General features: G+C 42.6%; 2 protein-coding genes across 5 annotated transcripts in view; one reads left to right on the top strand and one right to left on the bottom strand.

Moving 5' to 3' along the window:
* Scyl3 (SCY1 like pseudokinase 3) lies at positions 1-25,285 on the top strand. The gene is made up of 14 exons (XM_057769680.1): positions 1-319; positions 3,867-4,072; positions 8,445-8,630; positions 10,217-10,330; positions 12,145-12,201; positions 13,228-13,330; positions 14,357-14,468; positions 16,735-16,812; positions 17,622-17,761; positions 19,256-19,440; positions 20,450-20,621; positions 21,989-22,150; positions 23,106-23,776; positions 24,553-25,285. The coding sequence occupies exons 2-14, from the start codon at positions 3,908-3,910 to the stop codon at positions 24,607-24,609; spliced, it is 2,202 nt and encodes a 733-aa protein (XP_057625663.1). The 5' UTR covers positions 1-319; positions 3,867-3,907; the 3' UTR covers positions 24,610-25,285.
* Positions 25,165-27,557, bottom strand: part of Firrm (FIGNL1 interacting regulator of recombination and mitosis) — a 45,685-nt gene continuing 43,292 nt past the window's right edge. For all 4 annotated transcript variants that reach the window (XM_057769679.1, XM_057769676.1, XM_057769677.1 and 1 more), the window contains 2 exons: positions 26,428-26,532; positions 25,165-25,515 (listed from right to left, as the gene is read on the bottom strand). In XM_057769679.1, coding sequence (XP_057625662.1) covers positions 25,306-25,515; positions 26,428-26,532 — 315 coding nt within the window. In that variant the 3' untranslated portion in view covers positions 25,165-25,305. The remainder of the gene's footprint in view (positions 25,516-26,427; positions 26,533-27,557) is intronic.

The raw sequence follows: 27,557 nt of genomic DNA, 5'->3' as shown, positions 1-27,557 counted from the left end.
TGCAATCAAGGTTAAAATCACACGCAGACGGGTTTCTTTGCAGCCAGAGTAGGCTGCTGGGAGCAGGCGCGCGGCGCAGGCTTCCCCGGCGCCCAGCCCTGAAGATGACACGGGCCCGAGCGTCACCTGCGCGGCCGCTCTAGCTCGGTTCCGGGTTCGCGCACCTCGGTGGTGGCGTCGGAGGAACTGGAGGCCGGTCTGTTGACCCGTTTCCGGGCCCTGGTGGTGCGGTCTGAGCCCGGTGCTCGGGAGACTGTGGGTGGAGGGGCCTAGGCCTGCGCGTCGGAGCCAGCCGCCAGCCTCCTCCCGCCGCCCGCAGGTAACCGGGAGCTGAGCGGCCAGGGCGGCGGGGCAGGGCGGGAGCGGGGTCGCCGCTCGCGGGGAGCGCTGGGGCGGCCGGTTGAGCGCCGCCTGCTCCGGCTGTTCGGGGTGCCCTCTTCCTGGCTTCTCCGGTGACCCCCGCCGTCCGGCCGAGGCCGGTGGAGAACGGAGCGGCCGGGCCTGGAGTCTAGCGGGAAGGTCGCGCGGTGCAGGGTCCCAGGCCCCCAGGGGCTTCATGCGAAGAATAAAGATAACGCTTTTCTCCCAAAGTCTTTTTTTTTTTATTTTTGGCAGAAATTGGGGATCATAATTACCGCTGGTTTGAGGGACTCGTGTGTATCCTGAGCTGAGGTCAGGCAGGGTACTTTTAGACAGCAGAGACTACATGATCACCTAGCACTGTGGTTTGAGTTCTTGACCGGGAACGTCCATAGCTGAAACCCATCAAAGCACAGGGCTGCTAGAAGGTTTATCGCCCAAGAGCTAAGTGCCAGCGGATAAGGCATAGTCTCAGGATTCTCAGGGTAATGGTGTAAGCTTTGGCACTTTGAAGCCTATGGATTGTTGGGAGAACTAACAGACATATTTCTCTCAGAGGACACAGGTTTTATGGTTGAGTCTAGAAGTTGTCCGGTGAATTAGGCAAGGGGTGCTTCCCAGCCACAGGTGGTCCCTTCTGAAGCTTCACCTGAAGCAAAGAAAGAAGGTTGGAGGAAAATAGGTAAATGAGTTTTTTTTATATAAAGATAGCTATGGTGAATATTCACGTCCGAGGAGACTGTCAACTCAACGTTTCACTGTAGAAAGCAGAAGTGTATTCTGTAAATTGTCTATGCCATATTAGAATAGCCTTTTCTACCTTCGGGTGACTTTCCGTTTCAAATCTATATGGCACTGTTTCATATTTTCCTCCATACTCCCGAAACCAAGAAAGAATATTTGGAGCTCGGAGTGTTGTTTGTGCCTTGCATTCCAGTACGTTCTCAGTTTTAAAAGCACTGTTTATGTCAATAGCATTCCTGCCCCTACCGTGGTGGGAAGACCCAATGGCCACTTTAGGTGTGTTGTCAAATCCAGTCCTCAGTACCTTTCCCTGCTGCACTGGGCATAGAACTCTGCTCTTCGGTCGGTGTCAGTAGACAGCTCTCTGTGGCCAAGCTTTCAGGGCAGCAGTACAAGGCATTCCGTTTTCAGTAGAAACAGTCATCCCTTTTTTAAAGTGTTTTTTTTTTTGGGGGGGGGGGGTCGTAGGCAATACACTGCTGTGAAAAATGAGCAGCTTTAGTATCTTTCTAATCCTTTTGTAAACCTAAAGTTATCATGTGTGTACTTAGAATACTGAATTAAAGGTTAATAGATATTCTAAAGCCTGGTATTCCAACAAGGGCCTGTTTTACCATTGAGAATGAATAAATTAACTGTTCATTGTCCTTGCCTTGGATAGCATAACTCATGAACCTTGAGGACTAACAATGAAACTCAGGCACATGACTTCCTGCCAGGCAGACACTCACCTTGTAGTTCCTCCTTCTGTTTTTCCTTTATTGTTTGCTTATATTGAAAAGTTTTGTTTTTGAATGAGCCAAGAATGCAGGCCAGCTGCACCTACTTTTCAAAGTAAGCCTTCCCTAACTCATCCTGTGGTGTTTCAAACAGGGGTTAGAGTGGAAATATCAGTTGGTCTCAAAGAGCATAGGCCAGTCAGAAAAGCTACAGACTCTAAGAGAGTTAGTCAGTGAAGAAACTGTATTAGAAACTAGCTGCTCATCCTCCAGACCTGAGACAAGTCTGAGATGGGGGTGCTGCGGGTGTGTGTCTGGCCCTTCCCCCAGCCTGAGCTTATTATGCCACTACCACTCACTACCTCGATGCAACCAAGTTTTTGCTCCCCCTTGCCTTCCTTCACCATAGCTCCAGTTCCACCTCCTGCTGCCCCAGTCTCCATCACCTGGTCCCCCCAGCTTCAGATGTGCTACTAGTGATGGAGAAAAGCCTTGCCCAGTTCTGGTGAGTCTGCGCCTTCGTTCTGGTTGTGGACACGGAAGACAGTCTGTGAGTTGACTGCTCTTTGACCTGAAGCAAGTCATTAACTTTGGCCAGGCGCAGGAGGAAGGCCCTCACTGAGCAAACACTATGCATCCCCAGATGAACAGAGTTGCTTTTCTCCATTATCCTGCATGAACTGTTTTTATCTGTTGTTCCAGTCAAAAGTGGGTGTTTCTTATAACTGAGGCTGTTGAATATTTTGATATTGTTCTTAATGTCACTTCTTTTTATATATACTTTGAAATTAGACCTTAATTTTATCATTCCCCTCTTTCCCTTTCCTCCTGCCAACCTTCCCGTGCATCCCCCTCCCCATTGCTCTCTCAAATTCATGGTCTCTTTTTCTTTAATTGGTGTGTGTGTGTGTGTGTGTGTTCCTGAATGCATAAATACAACCTGCTCAGTGTGTACAATGTTACCTGTGTGTGTATATATATATATATGATGATGATGTCAGGGTTGACCACTTGCTATTGGACTTGCAGTTGGGAACTCTTCCCTTTGGAAGAACACTTGTGATTCCCAGCATCCCCAGTTGCTGTAGTTCTTTGGCTAGGGTTTGGGGAGCTTTCATCTTTTATGTCAGCTTGTCCGTTGGGGTCCTCGTCGTTCAGGTCTTAGTTAGACAGGCATGTTAATGAGACTGGATGGTATCACCTCTTTGGCTTTCTAGTACATACAATACCACAGCAAACTTCCTGTTCCTCTGGCTTTTACAAGCCCTCTCTTCCTCAATTATCCCTGAGCCTAAGAAAGATAAATTGCTAGGGACATAAGAGCTCAGTGCGTTTGCTAAACAGCGAAGTTAATTCTTACCTATAGACAGTCTTAGATTTTGAAAAACTAATTTTCTGTAGCTTTTTGCCCTAGTGCATTTTGTGTTCCTCGCGTGGAAGTGTATACATCTGTACGTATTTTAAATTCTATGATAGGCTTCTTTTTTAAGCATCATTACATAGATAACAAATTATTCTGTGGCTCTTCAGGTGGAAGGAAAATCTAAGTCAAGAGAGATTTGCCATGACTATTAGGTTTGTATTTATACAAAGACTATTTTGGGGAGGTGAGAGGTTCAAGCCAGGGTTTCTCTGTGAACTCTGGCTGTCCTAGAACTCACTTTGTAGACCAGACTGGCCTTGAACTCAGAGACCAACCTGACTGCCTCCCAAGTGTTGAGATTAAAGGTATGCACCACCACCACCATCTAAGACTGTTTATTTTTAACTGCAAAGTTTTACAAGCCTTTATAAAATTTGTGTGTGATTGGGTTTGGGGAAGGAAGTACCTGTGACTATTTGGTGGCACACATTTTCTCTGGAGTTGTTGTTAATTAACAAGCATTCCTGATAGCTTGCTGTTCGTTGACCATTTGTGATATCAAATGAAGCTGTCAACACTGCAGAAATGGCGTAAGTTTGAATGGACATTTCAGTGTGAGCTGGAGAGCCAGCTTGGCTTATGTTGCAGATAGATATGTAATGTTTTCTCCTGGGTTTTAGACCTGCTTGATCCGAGGAGGAACTGCCCCCCTGCAGAAGGGATGGGATCAGAGAACAGCGCTTTAAAGAGCTGTACACTGAAAGAACCGCCGTTCACCTTGCCCTCTGGACTTGCTGTTTATCCCGCCACACTGCAAGATGGGAAATGTGCCTCCGTGTTTGTATATAAGAGAGAAAATGAAGACAAGGTTAACAAAGCCGCCAAGGTACTGTAATGGGGTTATCTTCATAGGGCTTTTTAATTACCTCGTCTCCTCTCCAGTGACCTTCCTAAAGATGGAGGGAGGTGTGGTCACAAGCCATGGTATTTTATTATCAGTGTCCCATAAAAACAGTTGTTCTGTCCCTAACACACCATCCCCACAGCCAAAGAGCGTCACACAACTCATTGTGATGGTTTTTATCATAGGGCTTTTAAGGAGAATGATAGGCGGGTGACTTCACATGGCTGACCTAAGAGATGGAATTAATCTAGTTTAACAAAAATGCTGCTTATTGATGTTCTCATTAGTGTGTTGAAAATATAGTATTTTAGGAATTTTATGTTATCTCTCTTGCCCCGAAACATTGTAATGTCACAGCATTTTAAGAAGTATTTTATTTGTATTCTTTTGTAAATGTTCTTACCTGCTGAGCCTCTCTCCAGCCCTTGCCCCGACATTTTTAATTTGTGTGTTAGATTGGCTGTCACAGAAACAGTGTTTAGTCTGCCTTTGGTTCTTGGTGAGAGGCCTTACAGGGTCATTGACTCTGGAGGTGTCCATCTTAGCCCCTTAGTCGACAGTGTCACTGCGGTCGGTTTGCTGTGTGATTGAGTGTCAGGGACGGTGACAGAGAAGAAATGATGCCTAGGCTGGTGTCGTGCAGTACTCCCGTGACGTGACTGAGCACGTGGATCTGTCCTCCAAAAAAGAAAAAAGGTAAAAAAGAAAAGGAAAACTAGCACCGAAAAAGAAAGAATGAGCCACCTTGGAAGAATATCTCTAATAAAATAACCTGTTTTCTTAAAGAAAGCAGTCCTGTGTGCTGACATTTCCTTGGATAACCAACTTTCGCATACTTTCTAACTCATCATCAGGGAGTTTCTAGAGAGAAACACAGCTGTGTTCATGAGTTCTTAGTGTTTCTGTAGTAGGACTGGGAAGTTTTCCATTTGAACTGATAGCTCTTTTGTTGGAATCGTGGTCTGTGTCACTATGAGTTCCTTTTTAAGAGTCCATAGATGGAGAACATTATTCCATAAGCTTCTTACATGCTTTATTTCTTTAATGGCTATAAAGATTGTTAGCAATATTGGTATTTCATTGCCCACACTCATTAGTTGTTTGATGTTATGTCTTAGATTAAACACAGAATTGACAGTTTTGACATGTTCCTGTGGGAAAGGGCATGTGTAACCGTCTTCTCAGGACACAGTTTGCATTGTGTGCGCGCCTGCCCACACCCTGGGAGTGGTACATGCTGGGTAAAAATTGTTGGGAGCAGTGAGACCCCAGATCCTGAATTTCTTGTAATCCCCTGTCTGAGTGCCTACAGCTGCTCTGAGCATGAGACCTTCTGGGCATGGATGGTAGGGAAAGCAAAACTGAAATTTACCTGCATCAGGTGACCACTTAGTGACATTGTATCTTCCTACCAGCACTGAATGAGGTGTTTTCCTGAGCAGTAGGAGAATAAAAGTTAGTACACAAAGATCAAAGAAGGGCTGCTCCGGGCTTAGCAGGAAAAGGTGCTCATGCCACGGCTTTTGACCTGAGTGCAGTTCCCGGCACCCAGACGGTTGAAGGAGAGAATCCACTCCTGCAAGTTGTCCTCTGGCCCCCAACTACATCATGGCCTGCACCCACATGTACATAATAAATAAATATAAAAAAAAATTAAAGAAGAGAGGAAATTAATTAGAGCACTAAGACATAAAAGTGGAACGAAGAGTTTTTCTTGAACAGACAAAAGTGAAATAGTTCATGTTCAGTCAAATTATTTGGAATAATTTGAAAAATTGAAGTATGAAGGAGGATACATAATGTTGCACAGAAATTATAGATTAAAATAAACTAATAAGAAATGCTCTCCAATTAGCTATACTCACTTAACCAACCTGCTGGCAGGAGCTTTGCTCCTTGGAGTCTTCGCTGTGTTCTCTGTTTTGCATGTTCAAGCTTGTAATCACTGGTTAAATAACATGTTCTTTATTGCCTTTTGTTTCTTTAAAGTGGTTTCCCTAGTTTTTCTTTTTGTTTTTATCTAGGCAGAGTCTGACTTGGCTATCATTTTGTAGAACAGACTGGCCTTGAACTTGCACTGCCCCTCCGTCCTCCACAGTGCTGGGTTATGGTGCACCACCATGCACTGCCCCTCTGTCCCCTCCACAGTGCTGGGTTATACCCTCTGTCCCTCCACAGTGCTGGGTTATACCCTCTGTCCCTCCACAGTGCTGGGTTATACCCTCTGTCCCTCCACAGTGCTGGGTTATACCCTCTGTCCCTCCACAGTGCTGGGTTATACCCTCTGTCCCTCCACAGTGCTGGGTTATACTCTCTGTCCCTCCACAGTGCTGGGTTATACCCTCTGTCCCTCCACAGTGCTGGGTTATGGTGCACCACCATGCACTGCCCCTCTACTCAGCCAGTAGAGTCAAGCTGAAATTTTCATCTTATGAAGCATGAACTAGGAACCAATAATCCAGAGCTAATCAGGCTATAACAGAGCCAGGGTCATGGCTGTTATAACACTCTGTTAACAAGCAGCTAACTCCTTGTTTGGGCCTCGAGTTTCCAGTTGCTTCCCTCCCATCTGCCTCTGAGTGCTAGTTCCAATCTCAGTTCATTTTTCAAAACCAAACGGGGAAGAGACTATAATTTTAACCCTGTATTCAAACAACGCGGACTATACTTGTCATCATGCATGTATATTGTCTGTCTGCTAAGGAAACTGAGAGGGAAGGGGGATATTTTATATTAGGGCTTTCTAAAAATGAAGCCAGAGGCTTCTGCATGAATTCCTTGTAGTTTAAGGGGAAGCTGGAACTAAGTTTGTAAACTCAGTCTTCTCTTTTGGTGTTCAGTGTGTAACCCTGGCTGTCCTGAGATTCACTATGTAGACCAGGCGACCTCAGACTCACAAAGATCCATCTGCCTCAGCCTCCTGCGTGCTGATTAAAAACATGTGCCACTGTGCCTACATGCTGTTTTCTAGTATTTTATGTGTTAAAAGTAGGTGTTAAAAATAAGGTATTTTTGCTGGTGAGATATGTAACTAAAAAATGTGGCAATCACTTCAGATAACAAAAGTTTTTAAAATGTTGAACTATTTTAAAAGGTTAGATATTTGATAAGTAGGTAAAAAGTTAAGAATATAAAATGAAAAATGTTTAATAAGACTATGTCCTAGTGTCGGGCTCAGCAAATGTTCAGGAAGAACTAAGGATGAGCTAAGAATGTTTCATGATTTTAAAGGGGCTTTTAATATTTGTCCCCAGAAGCCATATGTCCTTTAAACCTAAAACGTTTACTACATTCTCTGCTAACTGAAGTTCTTAAATTTGTGTATTGGAGATTTAGGCCCAGTTTATATTTTTAGTAATTATGCTTTTTTATGCCCCTATTCTCCCCTTTTTGGGGAACCTCATTACCTGTATTAGACCTTTTGTTATTGTCACACAGGTTTCTCTGGTGCTGATCATTAAAACAAGCAAATTTTTTATTCCTTGGATTGGTTAATAGCTTCAGATTTCCTCACTCTATACTATGGCATATTCATATGGTTAATGAATTCCTACTTTGAGTTTTTAATTTCTAATAATTTCCCATTAAAAATGGATCACATTCTCAGGCTGAATATATTTTGAATTCCCTTTTGAATATTATAATGTTGTGTGGCAGAGATTATTGATTCTACCACCAATTTAACCTTCCTTAGGTTCAGACCTCAGGTTCCCATGAATAGCAGTTCAAATTCCTTCCTCCTGGTTAGGTCTTTCCCTGTGCCTGCTTGCTGATTCCAGAGTTTGAGGATTTATAGCTGTGCAGAAAATGGGGCCTTTCCTTTGCCAGCTCTCCACCCTTTGGGACAGTGGTCTCGTACTCTGCCCTCCCTAGGTTCCTTTCTGAGTCTAGCCTGAGAGATACGGAGATTTTTGGTGCAGTTTGGTACCCTTGCTACCCTACTCCGTGCTTGAGGCCTGCTGTTAGTGTGTGATTCATTACAGGAGGAGAGGTGAGCTTCATTTTCACAGCTGCTTGACTCTGCTCCATAATCTGGGCGCTTTGCAGAATTCTTGGCCGTTTCTGGCATTTCATTCCAATTGCATGGCAATGATAGTTGGAGGGCGTGAGAGTTCAGGGGCTTATGAGGGAATAGGAAGTCTCTGTAGAATTATTTAAGCATTGGTAAATTGAATAAATTTATTCAACTTAGAACAGGTTATAGATTGTTTTTTTTGTCCTTGAAATCTGGGAGAGCATAGGGAAGTTAAAGAGACTTTCAACAAAAAGCATGCCTTTTATTCAGTGCGTATGAAACTGGAACTAATCTGGTTTGAGTCATTAACTTCATCAACTCTCTGTTTGTATTTTAAAGCACTTAAAGACCCTTCGTCACCCTTGCTTGCTAAGATTTTTATCTTGTACTGTGGAAGCAGATGGCATTCATCTCATCACTGAGAGAGTACAGCCTCTGGAAGTGGCTTTGGAAACCCTGTCTCCTGCAGAAGTCTGTGCTGGAATCTATGACATATTGCTGGCTCTTATCTTCCTTCATGACAGAGTAAGTGGACTGACTGATGGGGACTGAAGTGACCCTCTGGGCGGTGGTACTTAGAGACCGATACAGAGAGAAACTGAGCCAGAGTGGAAGGAACAAGGGATCCTGCAGATGGTTTGTGGACTCAGCGCTACTTGTCTGTCCCTGAGCAGTTATTTACACAGTTTTCTTTCCGTCTGCTGTCTCCCTGTTGTTTAAGTCTTTATCTAAACATAGCCAGTCAGTACTGGCTAAGAGAAAGGGCAGCCAGCCATTACTATAGACCAAAGCCCCTCTTTGTTTTCAGAAGCTCTGCTCCACTCTAGATTTCAAAGAAAGAAATAGCCATCTTTTCAGAAGAAATGGGTGGGTGAATCCAGTGAGGAGACAGCCCCATGGTTGGCTAGTAAGCTTGGCTCTGGTGATTTCTGGGATAGATGTCGGGTCTGTGCTCACTTCTGGTCTGTTTGTTGTCACTGTTCTGAGCTGTCGCTGTACGGTATGTCCATTCTGAAACATTATGTCTTCGGCAGTCTGCAGAGATGGGACGGCAGCAACGCAGGCTACACATGCTGGCCCCAGGCGCATCTCAGCATCTTAAAGCTGTTTGTCATGTGCAGTTTATAATTTCTTAGAATTTCAGAGTCTGTTGAGGTTCACATGGCAGCAAGAACTGTTAATGCTTCATTGGGGAGGAATGTCTTTTTTGTTGATGGAAATCTACCTATAACAGAAAAGCAGCAGGGTTAGAGGGCGTGTAAACCTCTGTCCCATCCTTGTTCCTCTGAGGCAACTGTGGTGCTCAGTGCATTATTCCAGAGAAATTTTGTGTGAATGTCAAGCAAATATTTTATGTTTATTTTCCTATTTTTCCCAGTGGAAGCATATTATACTGTTAAAAACCTTCCTTTACTATATATCAGAGTCTTCTGTATAAAATGTATACACACTGAATCTTGTGAGTAGAATATCTAGTATACTTTTTGTGTCCTGGAATGGATGATTCCTGGCTTGAAAAAGAAATTTAACTACTCAAACCCTGGTCTCATTTTCTCCTTCCTCATATTTATTTGAGTGTACTATTTTTTTTAGTTTTAAACTAGATCCTTCTGTGGTGGGTGGTGGTTCTTGACATTCCACTTCCCCTCTTGTGGTGGGATGTTGTAAATGCCTACTGACTGCCAGGCTTTCGGGTGGAGTGGTCTGGGTTCATGACAGCCTACAGGCAAGAGAGACTTTAAGGGGAAAGAGACATAATCTGCGGGAGCTGCTGTACCTTTTGTTTAAGGTACTGAAGCAGCTGATCCAGGCCGTGGAGACTTGCGGATGTTTAAGGACGTGTGTGGCTCCTAATTCTCAAGAAATGGGAGTGATGCTGTCTGTGCATAGGATTTGGTGTCTTCACAACCTTCCTGCCAGGTGGGGGCGCTAGGCAGAGCCTTTCCTTTCTTAGCTGCGTCTGGTTTGTTCATTTAAGCACAGCTCCATTGGTTATGCTGCGGGTGCCAAAGACCACATTGCACTGTGTGTGGTGACTAGTATTTAATTGTTTAAAACCTTCAGGTTTTGGGGTGTCAGTCTTGTTCCTTTTCTGTTTGTCTCTTTTCCAGGGACATCTGACACACAACAATGTCTGCTTGTCTTCTATTTTTGTGAGTGAAGACGGGCACTGGAAGCTCGGAGGCATGGAAACCGTGTGCAGAGTTCCTGAGGCCACAGCAGAGGTGAGCCAGTGATGGTGATGCGGGGTGGGCTTCGCGCCCCAGCAGTGTCCTTAACTGTTAGGATTGTAGATTTGAAGAGCTGAACTTTGTGTTAAAGCTCATGTTCGGAAAATTGTAGTGTTTATTGCTCAGAAGTTCTGAGGTTCATGTATCCCCTATCATTTAGTATGTAAGGAGCCCAAGACTGAGGTAAATGGTTTATTCAACATTGAAGCCAGCTGCCCGCCTCTCTGTTCCCATAGCTACTTTGTGCCTCATTATTTGTGTCTCTTGTGTCCCGGCAGTTGCATGTCGTACTTTGTATCTCCTCCTGCGATAGCAGCTGCTATTACGAGGCCAGGAGTGTTCCCTGGACATTGTCTAAGCTACCCCGTGCCAGGACACTACATTGTGTAGAGTGAAGTTGTTGTTCCCATGGAACTTGCTGTACATTCGACCCTAGTAGACAAGCTGCTTTATTCTCTGTTCTGTTTCTTTCACCATTTGCATGTGGTTCCTGACTCACTTTTTCTAAAAGAAATAAAAAATCACTCCTTCATAATGTCAGAGGATGTCAGATCCCCTGTACCTGGAGTTATAGGCAGTTGTGAGTCACTTTACATGGGTGCTGGGAACTGGCTTCGGGTCCTCCAAAAGATGGGGACACTCTCTCATTGATGTGTTGGTTTAGTCTATCTTCTTGGGCCGTTTCTACCCTTAGACCTTCATGAGTGGTGCTGTGTTCTGATGCTGCCAGTTCTGTAAATATCCTCTCCTTACCTCTGTCTCTGTTGCACACTTTCTTCTCTGAACTCACCTCCGATCTGACTAGTCTGTAGTCCATAGCACAAATTCTTTGCCATGGGGCACACAGCTCCTCACAGTACCTGCCCATCACCTCAGCTCTGTTTAGCACCCACAGCCCCACACTCCTGAGCTGTTGCTTACACAGGGGGCAGCTCAGATGCTTCCCTGTTTTCTGATGTGGTTCTGCTGCCGAACCGCCTTCTTCCTCCTGTTGGCCTCCTAGAAAATGGAAACACAGATCGAGCCTAAGTCCGTCTGAATCCTTCCTCATCTGAAAGAATTAATCACTACTGTGGGCTTCATGGTGCTCGGCACATCTATTAGAACTGCTAGCTTCTCTCCAGGTTGTAAGCACTGGTTGGGAACAGGAGATCCTGTCCATTCATCTCATAGTCCTTGTGCCAGAAATGGCATTTTGGAAATGTAAGCTTTTCAGAAATAATCTTTGGATAGGTGAATAATAGGTGTGCCTATTCAGTGGGTGTTGTTTTTATCTGTACAGCCCATATGAGCCTCGCATATGGCTTGTGACATATGGTCTGAGCCTTAATGTCTTGTGACAGCAAAGCTTAAGATTCCCATGGTATAATAGGTGGTAAATTTTTGTTGTGTGCTGACACCCCCCCCCCAAAAAAAAAAAGGATCTCACTCTGTCTTCCAGGCTGGCCTTGAGCTTATAGGCTCAAGTAACCTTGCTTCAGCTTCCTTACTAGTGGCCACTATAGGCATGGGCCATATCTGACCGAAGCACCTCACAGTTGTTCTGTCTGTGGGAAAGTGGGTAGTTCAGGGGCCTCTGATGACAAGCCCAATGGAAGAACAGCTGGCATTGATGCTTCCTGAGCCCATGCTGTGCTGGGGACCACAGTCACATCAAATTAGGAAGGCTGGACATTTATGAGTGGGGTGTGTGGCACTGATCAAAAGGTTTCCTGGCTCCTGCTTCCACTGCTTGTTTCTTTTTTAAATTGAACTAAGATTAAATTACCAAATATGAGTTGTTTTTCTTAAATTATTTCTTTGTCTAGTTTCTCAGGAGTATCCAGTCAGTAAGAGACCCAGCATCTATTCCCCCTGAGGAGATGGTGAGTAGATGCCGTTTGTGGAACTAAGTCAGCCTCTGCTGTGCAACAGCGGAGAACTAAGACCCTCACCATTTCCTCTGCCCAGTTTACTAAATCATAGGTGTCTCATGATGATCTTGAAAATGCCTGAGATCAATCTTACTATCACAGTTAGACCAGCTTAGGGACTGTGTTTGTATAAAGATGGAGATGCCCCAGTGTGGCGAGAGCATCATATCTATTTCAGGAGAAATTGGTGTACTCTGCTAGAGGCCGTGATTCTGGGGGAAGCAGTGGCCTCATCCTTCCTCTGTATCATCCCAGGCACACGTCTTCCTAGCTGCTCATAGCTGGAACTCCTGGGCATGTGCAAGAGGGGTTGTTAATACCATGGTGAGGAAAGGACCATTTACTAGTCTAGAAGGTGAGCCCTTTACACAGTTTTTACAAGCCCTAAATAAAGCCCCAACCTCCAGAGACAATGTGCTCTACAGGAAATGCAAGCCCAACTGTAAGCTAGAGACCTAAGATTTGCGATCGCAGGTTAACCAAATCTCTGTATATGCATAGACTAGGGATTTTTTTAAAACTGATGATTTGTGGATTTTAAGTCAGTTCATCAGCATTTTGAAAATGTTGAAAATATCACTGGGCATACCAGAGTATAAGAAAAAACATTGTTTTATGAACTTTTGTTTTCATTGTGTGTGTATAGTATTTTTAACCCTGGGTTGCAGCCATACACAATTCAGAAAGCCATAGATTAAGTATTTTATCTTTTTTCATATATGATATTTTTAAATCTTTGATAAGCTTCTTCCATCAACTAATAGGTCAAAAATTTTTTCCATTTTTGAGAGAGACCTACGATTTTAATTGACATACAATTGTACCAATTTGTCACATACTGTGTACTAACAATTCTTAAAACCTGTGGAGTGTGGTACCATCAAGTTAGAATTGAGTATAATAAATGCAAACATGGGAGAATGTTGGAGACAGCTTATACAGCAGGTCCTCTCATTCTAATAGTCTTCCTGCATTTAGTCTCCAGAATTTGCAGCCCTTCCCGAGTCCCATGGCCATGCCCGAGATGCCTATTCCTTCGGAACTCTGGTGGACAGCTTGCTCCCCATCTTGAATGAGCAGGGTGAGTTGGAGCTGTATGGCCACATGCATAGACTAAGTAGGAAAGCACCCGACCCGCTCCGCGTGAACTCCAAGGACTACAGTCTTTAGTGTAGTGGGGAACCCGCCGCTCACCACACTGTTTACTTAGGACAGATAGCAGCACCAAAAAGGGGAGTAGCTCGGGGTTCCATAAGGATGAATAATAAAAAGGAATTTTAAGTAGGAAACATTTTGAACAGTGGCTGTCCCCATCATATGTGATTGTCTTCAGAGTTCATTATTGAGTTCTCTTGTGGCTAATAAATGCCCTTAGTGACTGAGATGTAAAAACCTACTTCTGCTAAAATTTACTCAGTATTTTTTCTTGTGTGTCCTCTTAAAGCCCGTCTACTTAAAGACAGTTCTCTATTCCCTTCTGTGTTCTCTAATGGCATGCTCGGCAGCCTGTGTCACTCAGGGGTGGACTCTAGGACATTAATTGTGCACCTGTGAAGGTTACTGAGTTGTGTGCCACATTAGCTCCTTGTTAGTGGCTGTCTTACTCTGCTGACACTTCTCCAGTGCCAGTATAGCTTCTACCATGATGTGCAGTGTTCTGCTGTTAGAAGGCTCTGGCTATCAACGTGAATATTTGCGAATTAAAGCCTAAGGCTCTAAGGCATTGTTGTTATGCACCTATAATGGTGGCAAATGTGTACAAGAGTTGAAAATACAGGCATTCAGTCAGCTCCCTGGTGAGAAGGACCTGCCCAAAAAAGATCTTCAAACCTGCCCCCTTTCAAACCACCATTTTGGACGTCGGTGGGTTAAAAATGAGGAAATGGGGGGATGCAGAAGGGAGGCACCTGCGGCCGTGTGGCTGTGCTGGCAGGGCAGCGCTGTGCACCTGCTGCGGATCTGGCCTGCACGACGCGAGTCATGTAGCAACAGCGGGGCTCTGTGTGCTTGGGCTTTTGCAGGTTGGTTTTTGCTCTCGTCAGTCTCCAGCTAGAGAGGTCCGGAAAGAGGGAGAAGGCACTGGAACTAACTTAGCTCTGGATTTCAGTTTCAGCGGGTGTTCTCTCCAGCTTCCTACAGACCTTGCACTCAACTCTACTGAATCCCACGCCAACCTGTCGACCAGCGCTCAGCACCTTACTGTCCCATGACTTCTTCAGGTGAGGCATCAGGTGACGTGATGGAGAGAGACTGGTTGCCTCTCAAGGTCCCATCACAGAAAGTTTTAGGAATTCTTAGCTGTCATGAAGGAATTTTACTCAGATTCACTAGGGATTTTGATTATAAAGAAACTAATCTGTGTGAAATAGTTTACAGTTATATGTTAATTGATAAACGTGGCCTCTGTCTGCTGCCACTGCATTACTGGGACATGTTCTCTAGTATGTGTTGGGAGGGGGCAGGTTGTGTTTCTTCCAGCAGTAGACTGTTTCCTTTGTCCCAGAATATGTAGAAGTCAGTTAGAAGGAAGGACACAGTGTAAATACTTTCCTGCGTTCACAGATGGTATTGAATTGTCAAGAGTAGTTTTAATTTTATGGTCTTTCACTTCTCTAACCATAGACCTTATGCCCAGGTTAGTTCCACGTTTATGAATTTTATTAGCAAAGCTAACCTTTTGTGTTGTACTCAGAGAGCTTGGCAGGAAGCAGAGCAAAGGACAGCTGTGCTGCTCCTGAGATGAGCCACCTCTAGAGAGGCACATTTTGGGGTTGCTACTGAATTAGTGCCTGTAGTTATCAAGAGTACAGTTGCCATTTATGGCTTTAGCTTTTTCCAGTGTAGCAGATATGGCCTCCATTTAGTTCCTAAATTGACAGATACAATTGTATATATTTTCTTGTACAGGTCTTTCAACAATTATTATTAGAAACATGTATTTTCTTGTGTTTGCAGATGATTCTTAGAAATCCTCTATTTTTCATGATATAAAATCTCTACAAAGATAATTCACTGTAGTAAATTGTCACCACTATGTGTAATACAAGTTCTCTAAGAAATGTGTATTAATATAGAGGGAAGAAAAAAAAACAAAAGAGCACTCCAACCCACACTTGACACAGCCACTATGGTGAGGAGTAAATATGTCGGAGGCCACAGGATGAAGCAGGTCAGCACCCATCACTGAGGCAGCTGAGCCAGTTTCATTCGATTCAAGACACTGTGCTTAGGTTTGCTGCAGAGGATTGGGCAGACACTGATGACGGGTTCAGGATGTACAGGTCCACTTAGGTTTGACATGAATCTTTAAAGTTTAAAAAATTGAAACTCTGAGACAAATTTCATAGCCTAGAAATATCAAAGGGAGAAACAGATTGTGATGGACACATAAAATAAATGTAGATAGTCTATTATTTGGGTCCATGAAGTATAAACAAGTTGTCCTTATAAGAAGCTAAAGTTTATGAACACATACTCATACATTTCTAGACCATATATGGTACCGTTTACAGTGAGACATGAGCACATGAACTAGGAAAGCTCACAGGCACACATATTCCTGGTGTGCTGCATACAGCGCTGCAGGTGCTGCCCTGGAACGGCACGCGGTATGAATCAGCCCCAGAAAAGCGGAAAAATGGCTGATGCAGTACAGAGGTTTTCTGAGTTTCTTGTGTGTCTTCCGTTGTGTTTTAACTCACGCACCATAGAAAAGTATGTTAGTAGACTGTTTTCATTGAAGCATCTGCTCAACACCAGGCTAATGGGAATTAAGTTTTGGAGAAGTCAAAGTCACGTGACTTTCTCTGCGGAAGAAGTCATGAAAGTCAGTGCCCTGGTGATGAGTTGTCCAAGGGTCACATGGAGATGTTAACATGGGAAGGGAGGTAGTAACTGTGCATGCCATGTCGGCTGCCAAGCTTGTGTGCTTAACTGCCATGCAATAGCTCCCTTATGGTAAGTTGTGAGCCATGCTCTCTTGGAACAGACAGTTTACAGGTTTAGGACCATCTGTGGATTCCTTAGAAACTGGCCTTGCCTGAGCGCAAAAGTCAGAAAAGTGAGAAAATGCTCGTGACTCCTACAGAGATTCCACTTCCCAAGTGTTCTCACTGCGCCACAGGAGAGACTTGGGAATCAGCAGCTTCTTTGAAATACTTACGCCATTGCTCCCAGGACAGTCCATTGCCAGTGTCCTGTGTCAGTGGAGAGTTGGGGGAAGTATGCTTGCTACTGAAGCCTAAAGCACACTAGCATGCGCTTCTCTATTTATAGCCTCTGGCAGATGTTTCTAGAATTATGAAGACATTAGGCTCTTCTAGGTTTGCTCCACTGCATAAATCTCATCAGCTACTTTGAGTCTTTCATATAACACAGAGAACATTTCTTTCATTGAAAATGGTGGTATGGTCTGTGATAATAACATCAATACTTAACATGCCTTTAATCTATTGTCCTATTTTATTTTATTTGCCCTGCATTTAGGAATGATTTTCTAGAAGTTGTGAATTTCTTGAGAAGTTTGACATTAAAAAGTGAAGATGAAAAAACTGAATTTTTCAAGTAAGTTTAGAAAAAACTTAGGTTTGCTAACTTGAATTAAACCTATGATAAGCATGTTGGTGATCTAGGTAGGGGTGGATCAGACTTCTGACTTCATAGTGGTTACTGAACTTTTCTACATGCCCAGGATAGATTGTACTGGTAATGCAGACATAGCTAGACTGGTAACTTAAGTGTGAAGATGGGTGCAAGTCTTGCTTTGCCGGGAGGGAGGTCTCAGGACAGAGAAACAGGAGTGAACACACAAAGGCTGTGATTTGTGTAGCAAATGGCAAGCACTTGAATCCTACTGGAGGGCAAATTTCAAAACAAGAACAGGTAAGAGGTGTTCCTCGTAGACGTTATTTGTAGGTAGTAGACTTCTTGCTTTGAAGCCACTGAGGGGATAAGGCGTCCGCGAGACAGCTAGGTCTGCCTTTACTGGTCATTCCGTTCGTGAAGGCAGGCTTAGAGCACGGCAGGCTTGGATTGGTTAGTATGTATTGTTCAGTCAGCAGGTAAGAGGTTGGTGTAGGGGTACTATGGACCAGTGAAGGAGACACTGAGGTATGAAAGAAAAGATAAAGACACTGAGGGGAAGAGCCAGTGGGGGAGTGGAGGGAGCACTTGGAATTGAGGCAGGAGACTGAGTAAACTGGCGGGAGACGAGGTGGTAGAGCAGTGGCCCAGGAAGGCCATGTATTAACACTAAATGTGTAACAAGCAAAAGTAAAAGAACAAATAGCCAGAAGTAGATGGATGACTAGCACAGCTAGAGAGAACAGAGGTCACATGACCAAACTGGGGACTAACCATCTCTTTCCTGTTAGATTTCTGCTGGACAGAGTGAGCTGCTTGTCAGAAGAATTAATAGCTTCGAGATTGGTGCCTCTTCTGCTTAACCAGTTGGTATTTGCTGAGCCAGTGGCTGTTAAAAGTTTTCTTCCGTATCTCCTTGGCCCTAAGAAAGGTGAATTTTTTCCCCAGTGTTATTAGTTATGAGGGAATTTGGCAATTATTAGTTCATATTTTGAATGGAGTAATATTGCAGTATTCTAAAGTTAATGTTTGCCTCTAAAGGCACAGAAGAGCTACTCCTCCCTAATATGATAGCTTGAACTCTGACTCGGGTACCAAAACCCACGGGTAAATATGGAATATCTTTATGGAACATCTTACATCATAAGTGGTTACACATACACAGGCACACACAAATGCAACATGGTATGTATATGAACCTTTAATGGGTAAGGCATACGCTCTCAGATATCTTTTCGGTCATCCTTAGACCTGTGCTTCCTAAGTTACTGAAAGCAACCCATGTTGTATTTTTAGTAAAAAGGTTGAAAATCTCCAAGACCATTTTAATCTTGGAGCTGTGGGTTTCAAAGCAATTGCTTTGAAACTTTATGAGATTTGTAAGACGGTATGAGATTTCTTTATGAGATTTCTTAGACGGTAACACATCAGATTAAAGAACTTATTTTTAGCCGGGCGGTGGTGGCGCACGCCTTTAATCCCAGCACTTGGGAGGCAGAGGCAGGCGGATCTCTGTGAGTTCGAGACCAGCCTGGTCTACAAGAGCTAGTTCCAGGACAGGCTCCAAAACCACAGAGAAACCCTGTCTCGAAAAACCAAAAAAAAAAAAAAAAAAAAAAGAACTTATTTTTAATATGCTAAAGAATTTAGAGTTAGGTTAAATCCTGCTTTAAGAATTCATTTGTTTATCGAGATAGGGTTTCTCTGTATTACCTTGGCTGTCCTATAACTCACTTTATAGACCTGTCCTCCTGCCTCTGCCTCCCAACTGTTGGGACTAAAGGTATGCACCACCACTGCCTGACTCATTCTCTTAAATTTAAAAAGAAAATTGATTTTATGTATATGAGTGTTTTACTTATATGTATGTGTATTACATATTTGCCTGGTCCCCATGGAAGATACAAGAGGGTACTGAATCCCCTGAAACTGGAGTTAGGGATTATTGTAAGCCGCTATGAGTGCTGGGACCTGAACCTGAGTCCTCTGCAAACGCCATTGTTCTTAACTAACGAGCCATCTCGCCTGCCCCTGAGTTCATTGCCTTAAATGGTGTCATTCCAACAGATACTATGGGTAGTTAATTTCAATTTAGAATTGCATTTTTTTTGGGGGGTGTTGAATATATTTAGTCTTGAATGTTCCCTTACAGCTTTCCATCCTGACTGGATTTGAGGGAGAACCCAAGAGTCATCTCAGTGTTCTTTAAAGATGAGTTTTGCCCCACCCGCTAACTAGGGCCAGACACGATGCAGATAGCATTTGAGACAGTAAAGCCTTTAAGTAATTTTGAATCCACATAAGAAATCCCTTTAGCTTGGGGCTTAAAATTCTAGACAAATAGATAAAATATGTGTAAAATTCTGGTCTCAGTTGACGACCCTTTCCCCTGAATGACCTGTCTGTACCTTCTGATGCCGGGTAGAGAACACACCAGGAGAGCCTCCGTGCTTGCTCTCACCAGCACTCTTCCAGTCACGGGTGGTCCCTGTGCTGCTCCAGTTGTTCGAGGTCCACGAGGAGCATGTGCGGATGGTATTACTGTCCCACATCGAAGCCTACGTGGAGCACTTCACACAGGAACAGCTGAAGAAAGTCATCTTGCCACAGGTTAGGACCACGCTGGCAGTGGGAAGATGAGAGAGTGCACAAGACTGCTGCCACCTTAGGAAATGAAAGGAGGGAAGACGGTTTTCAGATAGTAGTTCAGAGCCTTGAGACAGTGATTGAGTTTAAAAGTTACTAGGGTGTAAAGAGGTGAAATCATGATTTCATCCCAGTCTGAACAGTCAGTTAGCATAAGATGTTCAGTCTGAGTCTGTGAGCAGCTAGGATTCTGTTTGCTCATCTTGTAGGTAAATGGATGAGAAGACAAAAACAAGCCTAAGCAGACCCTCGGTCCATGGCCCTTCACTAGCATTTGTGCACTAATTACATTATGATAATTACCACAGAGAACATGAGATTGTTAGCAGTGATTGCCAACCTGTTTATCCACCATAGGGAATGTTAGGATTTGCTTGCCCAAGGTTTGTAATCATTTTTTTATGCCATAAAAAATTATCAGAACTGGCTGTGGCGGTGCACGCCTTGTAGACTTCGCGAGTTCAAGGCTAGCCTGATCGACGTATCGAGTTCCAGGATAGCTAGGGCTGTTACACAGGGAAACCCTGTATCCCCCCCCCACACACACACACACAAAAAAATCACAAAGGCATGGATCAAAATATCAAAAATATACTGAAGCACTGGAAAACTAAAGTGGGAAATCAAGGTGCAGCTGCTTGCTTCTAAGGGCCTGCAAATTATAAGCCTTGATGCTCCCAGAAATGATACTTAAGTTTACGTATCTTGTTGGGCAGCTGTATCAGGCAGTCCACACCCATTTTCATGGAGCCTTTGCTCTGGGGCTGGCTCATAATTTGCCTATTTGGGAGTGGGGTTGGCAATCCATGATGGACTGGAAGGACAAAACATTGTTTCTTTCCCATAGTAAGTTGAACTGCTGAGGAATGTCTAGGAAAATATTTATTTAAAGCATTATGGCTGCAGGCCAATTGCTCTTCTCCAGGAGGCAGAGGTAGTGGCTGTCTGCACTCATGACCAGTTTTGCTCCTAGGTACTACTGGGTCTTCGTGACACCAGCCATTCCATTGTGGCAGTTACTCTTCGTAGCCTGGCGGTGCTGGTATCTCTACTTGGACCAGAAGTGGTTGTGGGTGGAGAAAGAACCAAGATCTTTAAGCGTACTGCTCCAAGTTTTACCAAAACTAGTGACCTTTCCCCTGAAGGTAAGATTCAACTTTATTTTAGTAAGTTCTTATTATTCTATGATACAGGTTTTATTTTGAGGTAAATGGTCAAGCATGAGGATAGTTCAGTTTCCCTTTTCACACTCTCATAGTGGGTACAAAGTGACCTTTAATGGTTCAGTAAAATTCCTTTTTTAAACCCACAAAGGGATACAGAAACTACACACTCATTATGTGTGGATTTTATAGGATTATATTTAATAATGCTGTGCCCAGCTCTATAGCTTATTTTCATGTATTGTATATTAAAGATGTGTTTCGAGGTCAATACAGAAAAACCTCATTTTTACACCTACCATTTCACTGAATCCAATTCAGTGATTTATAGCCATAGCTGTTGTATCCACTGCTAGATTTTTAACCAGTATATAATCTGTAGTACCATAAATATCCTTGCAGATGCATCTTTATTATATGGAGTTCCACTGCCATAGGATAAGTCAGTCTCAGAAGGAGACTTTGTGGGTTAGAGGATATATTTGAATTTTAGTAGGGACTATTAAAGACCATTGTTCTTTTTAACGCTAGATCCTTAAGTTCTTTTGACTTTGTTGGACTATTGGATAAAAGCTATTTTGAGTACTTCAGGAAATCTTTGATTTTGGTTTGTTCCCACTCTATAAAGTTCTCACAAGAACTTTATATCAACAGTGTCATTGCCTTTTTGCTACTTTGTATGACCTTGAATATGACCATGATTTCATTACAAAATTCTGGTCTCTCTAATGCAGTTCTTTGGCTTGTAGTGCTAGGCCCTGAGGGCTGAGGGTGAAGAAGAGAGATGCTAGAGAGAGCTGAAGCCTTATTATGACAGTTGACTCCCCTTACCCTAGCTTTAAGGTAGGGGAAATACTCAGTGTAATTTTACTAAATCTTTCTGATCAATATCCAATCTTGAATATATGCTTTCTGGTAAACTGTTAAAGGCAGCTACTTTCCTCATTCAAGGTCAGATATCCATAGCATAACTTATCTTATTTTCAGTATTATAATTTTGTGGTATTAAGTTATTAATATTGTTCACTCTGTACTCTTATACTAGCCTTTTATTCTTAAAAGAGTCAGAATCAAGGGCTTAGATTGCTACCAAAATGATTTTAAGAACTGTAACTTACCAAGGTTTCCTAGAAATTTTATCTATGTTATGCTTCATAGTTCTGTCCCATCCCCACCATGTTCAGTGGACACAACCTGTCTTAAACCTTCAGAGACAGGTGACCATTAACAATGGGTTTTGGTCAAATATTGATATTCTTTTCTGTGTTACATATACCATTCCCCCTGACTGTTGCTCACCAATCAAGTGCTAGATCAGTAAGCCCATCCTCTCCCTTCACGTTCTCCAGGTTCTCCCATGCATGTTGTCTGCAGCCAGCAGAGTAGGCTCTCACACATCTCAGAGAACCCCTCTTCTAATTCATTCCCTAAATGGCTGTTTTCTGGCAACACGCCCATCAACAGCAAGAAGCATATACAGGAAGAGTGTTACAATACTCTTCTACAGCCAGGTAAGAATTTTAACTGAGGTTCCTGTGGCTTCAATCTGTTCCTGAGAATATTAAGCTTAAATTTTGAAAATTAAATGCACTTTGGAATGTCTCTGTACTTCTCTTTTCACCTCTTTAAACTGTTGGTTATACACCTAGCCTTTCTACATAATAAGTTACCATTACTTGAATTCATTTTTATATCAGATGCTTTGGTATTTTTATGTCTTCTGCATCATAAATGTACCAAAAATAAAGAGCTGTAAAGATGTTAATAAAGACATAATAAAGTAGCAGAAAATGTTTTACAAATAAGTATGAGGAAGTGGTAGCTGAGTAAACCTAGATTTCTTAGCACCTTGATAGCATTTAAGAAAATCTGTTTCAGACTTATTTGGGGGCTGGAAAGATGGCTCAGCAGTTCAAAGAACAAACTACTCTTGTAGGAAACCCAAGTTTGGTCCCCAGGTCCAGGAAATCCAATGCTTCTAGCCTCTGTCCTCACCTGTGTATACCCACACACAGACAAACATGTAATTAAAAGCGAATCTTTGAAAAATAAAGTGGATTGGAGAGATGGCTCAGGAATTAAAAGCACCTGCAGTAAAAGGCTAATACCCCAAGTTCAATTTTGGGAACCCACAAAAATAGAACCAACTACGTAGCAGTCCTTTGCCTCCACACCTGTACTGTGGCATTCACACCCAGAATGTGGGAGACCCCAAAGTAAATAATTTTTAAAACAACTTACTTGAGCATCCATTTTTAGATACAATTACTAGGTAAGACTGCATCTGTATTATTTACTTATGCCAATGAGTGTGAGAATATTTAGTCAAAGATCTAATGATGAGCTAATTGGCATAGTATGTTTGCTTCCTTTGAGTTTAAGTGTATTTGGATATTTTTAAGTAATTAGACTTTATGCTTGCTTGCTCTTAACATTTTATGAGACTGATTCTTGGATATCCCATAGGTGATCAGTTTTCTCACTCTATTAAATTCCCTATGAATGGAATCTCAGATGTGAAAATCAATTCAGAGGACAATGGAAACCTCCCAGCAGGTTCTAGTAAGCCTGAGGAATGGCCTGACTGGAGTGAGCCTGAGGAGTCCGAGCACCAAACTGCCAGTGTTCAGATGCGGTCCCACGAGCCTTGTGCAGAGTCCCAGCACAGGAATCTGAAGGCAGAGGAGTGCCGGGATGACTGTGAGTCTAGCTCTGGTACCCAAGTAGACACAGTGGCTGCTGCCTCTGCTGCCATGCCTGTTACCTCAGGAGAGCAGAAGCCCACTGCAGCACGGCTTCCTCCCACTCAGCACTCTGTGCCTTTGAAATGCAGCCCTTCCTCTAAGACCAGCCACACACAGCATGGGGACGTTAAACCACCAGAAGTGTCCCAAGAAAGACCCCTTAAAGTTCGGTCAGAACTTGGTTTAGGAGAAGAGTTCACCATACAAGTAAAAAAGAAGCCAGTACAAGATCCTGAGTTGGACTGGTTTGCAGATATGATTCCAGATATTAAGCCTTCAGGTACTTTCCTCATTTTGCCTGAACTGAGGACAGAAGTGATGGTCCCTGACAAGGACGACGTCTCCACAGTGATGCAATTTTCTTCAAAATTTGCTGCAACAGAACTGACTGAGGTGAGTTCATTCTTTGTACTAAATGTGCTAATCAGGGTTTCCCTTGGAGGTCCTAATTAACAATAAACAAGTATTTTTCTCAATGAAGGTATCATACATAGCTAATTAAAATGATCAAATTTAACCTAGAATCAATAAAACCAGTTCCTATAAATGATTTCATGGTTATTGGAAAAAAAACAAACAAACAAGACTGATCCCTCAGGCATGTCCAACCTATTGATATGACAGCTATTGTCATGTACAAAGTTATAGTTCAAAACTGTTTAATCACATTGCCAAACTAAAATCTTGGGGTTGGAGATGGCTCTGTGGTTAACAGTACTGGCTATTCTAGAGGACCCAGGTTTGATTCCTAGCACCCTTAGAATGCCTCACAACTGTCTGTAACTCCAGTTCCAGGAGATTCAGTCGCTCGCTGACCTCTACAGGCACCAGGCACACACGTGGTGCATAAAAATGCATACGCATTTTAATGCATACATCAAATTAAAATAAATCTTTAAAAGAAACCTCCATTTGTAGGGCTGTCCTTGGCCATGCTTAGGTCTACCTCCTGTACAAGTAAGTCCTTGACTTAGGAAAGAATCTGACCAGTTTTACTGGACTACAGTTATTTTCCAATGGATGTGGCCTGTGGCGTTACAGCCAAAGCAATCTCGCTTTAGCCTTTGGTTGTCAGGCGTCGGTCTCTTCTGGTATTATAAACAAATGTGTCATTTTTAAATGCTCGGGGTATATAGTTTGTCTCAGATAGTTGGTGTGTTCTGTTGCAGGGAGAGGCAGAAGGCTGGGAAGAAGAAGAGCTGACCTGGGAAGATAACAACTGGTGACAATGAGGGAGAGCTTAAACTTCAGGAAGAATTCTAAAGGAAGTTAATACCTCAAAGCAAGCTGCATGGATGTTAAACCCCAAAGCAGCCTGTGTTCCCCAAACCAGAAGCTCTTTTTGCAGTCTGTGCCAACCAACTCAAGCATGAGACCAACTTCAAGTTGCTGACTAAGCCGTGAGTGGCAGAAGGCTCTCAGTTCCAAATTCTAGGAAGAGCCTGTGTGCACTTGATCGAGGCCAGTTCCATGAAAAGTAAGTAGCTAAAGTGCTTTTTCCAGGAAAATTCTGGAAATAAAATAAAAAAATTCAAGCCGGTAAGCTTAATTTTGTGCCATTCCTTTAAAAGAGTAAGCTCTACTATGAAATAATGACTTACTGAAAAAAAGTCTAGCTGTAAATTATAACTTCAAACTGCTAAGATTCCTTAAGCAGCTTATTTATTTGTTTACAGTTTATCATCTGAGTAAAAGAAAGGTCCCTCCTTTGGACCTACCTGGGCAGTTACTCTTTCACGTGTATTACACTGTACCAAAGTTCTCAATGAGAAACATCCCCCATCTTGTTCTCTGTGTTAAATAAAGACTATTTTCACATTTATAAAAGCTTTTATATGTGCAATGAAAATGTACAAACATAATTTACATTCATAATTTCATTTACAAAACATCCAGGCAAGGCGCTGATGGTTGAGGAAGAGTCAGAGCCCATTCATGTTACCCTCGGGCACACAGCATTTTAGCTTCTCGATCTTTTCTTTTAGTGCCTGCAGTTTCCCTGGCAGCCAGGTTGGAGCAGGGGCCTGTTGGAGTAACCACTCAGTTGTGTCCAAAGCCCCTACTGCGGCTTGAAATGCTGACCTGTACTCTTCTTCAAAGGGGAACTCATGCCGGGCTCTTTTTGTACAAGGCTGAGAAATAAGGAAAGCATAAAACAAGTAATGCCGTAATGCTCATTCTGAAAACAATTTGAGAGAAACTGCAGTCATGGGATCCCAAAGTGCTCCCTCCCCATCTCTAATCATACTTCATCCTAATTGTATGCGGCAGCCAAGGAGAACACTCCTATGCTGGGGCCCCCCCTGACAAATGCTGTCTTGCCCAACAACTATCAATAAGTATTCTTGATAGTGTGTTTGTGATTTCCCAAATACTAAGTTTGTAAATGATGAGAACCACAGGCTCAAAACATCTTGCAAAGGGAGGGGGGAAAGGGACTGAGACCCAGACATATTTAATAATCAGTTTTCCAAAGGGGTGTCACAATTTAAACTCACAGGGCTTATGAGTATAACTGGTTTATATTGAACTTTATATACTTCAGGCTTACAGCTACATCTTAAAAGAAAAAAAAAATTCCTATTGCCTAAAATCCCAAACTATAATTGTACTTAGGTTTAAAACACAATTTTGAATGTACGTAGTAGTGTCAAGTTTCTTCCAATTAATAGGTACATGTGATAATTAGCGAAAAGTGATTGAGGCTGGCTGGATGAGGAGACAAGAGATGAACTAAACATGCTGATTGGTATCTATGGGTCAGAAAATACCTTTATGTCATCATTGATACAATATGTAACTTCTAATAATAAAGAGTATATTTGTTAAAATGTTTACAACTATTTTTTTGTAGTTCTTGTCTGTTGATAACACTTCAGGAAAGATGTATGGTTTTGTTTTTGATGTGCTTTTGACCATAAAATGGGAATTTTATGTTTAGACTTTGATATTCAACATGAGGACAAGAATCAAACTAGTTTATCAATAATGAGCAAAGACGTTCCATTGTTTTACTATTAGCCATACTGAAAAGCAGTCCATACCTGTAAAGCCAACCCATCTGCTTCCTCTATAGTGGGTTCCAAGAAAGCGACTTTCTGTTTCACACGATCCACTCTGGCAACTTCAGTTTCATCTACAAATCCTGTCTGTCAAAGATCATCAAAAATCACTGACAAATCAGCATTCTCTACTAGATACCAAGGGGTATGAGATTTAGAAAAGGAAACCAGCTAGTTTATGTATATGTCTGTAAATGCTGAGTATTAAACCATTCTGGCTTGACCTGTGACCAGGCAAATTCTAGGTTAGGTAGACTCATCTTTAGTGCAATCTGAATACAATCCCCTTAGAGCAGTGGTTCTCAATCTTTTTAATGCTGCGACCCTGTAATACCTCATGTTGTGGTGACTATTTCACTGCTACTTCATTGACTGTAATTCTGCTACTGTTATAAATCATAATATAAATATCTGACATGCAGGATATGTGATATGTGACCCCATGCGACAAAGGACCATTAGGTTAAGGACCAAAGTGTTCTTAAAAGTGCCTTAAAACATTTTTCACTACAGAATTAAGTATTATCTCTCCAAGAAAAATAAGTATGTTACACATTCAACTTACTGTACAGGGTGTGGTGCTGGCAAAACAATTACTTACACAGGCACTTAAGCCGGGCAGTGGTGGCGCATGCCTTTAATCCCAGCACTCAGGAGGCAGAGGCAGAAGCAGACCTGGTCTACAAGAGCTAGTTCCAGGACAAGATCCAAAAGCAACAGAGAAACCCTGTCTTGAAAAATCAGAAACACAAAAAACGAACACCACATGTACTTAAAGTTCAGCCTAGATAATAACTGTAACACATTTATTTATAATGTTTAGTAACAACTCATGTAAGTAATTTATAAAATACATAGAACCCAGTTAAATATGTGCTAAAGTATAATTTATACTTCCTGGTATTCTAAGTCTGGTTTGACAGGTCTTAATATTTCAATTACTCCCTCACATCGTAACACCAGAATATATGCTGGATCCCTATACTTAAAATTTTTGACTGTATTGAACAATTGTAGAAACACCACTTTAGACACCCTTAATTCCAGCACTTGGGAGGCAGAGGTAGGAGGATCTCTGAGAGCAAACTTAGCTAGGGCTACACAGTGAGATC

Source organism: Chionomys nivalis, chromosome 5, assembly GCF_950005125.1.
Source record: "Chionomys nivalis chromosome 5, mChiNiv1.1, whole genome shotgun sequence".
Taxonomy (NCBI): domain Eukaryota; kingdom Metazoa; phylum Chordata; class Mammalia; order Rodentia; family Cricetidae; genus Chionomys; species Chionomys nivalis.
This window is presented reverse-complemented; position numbering and strand designations above follow the sequence as displayed.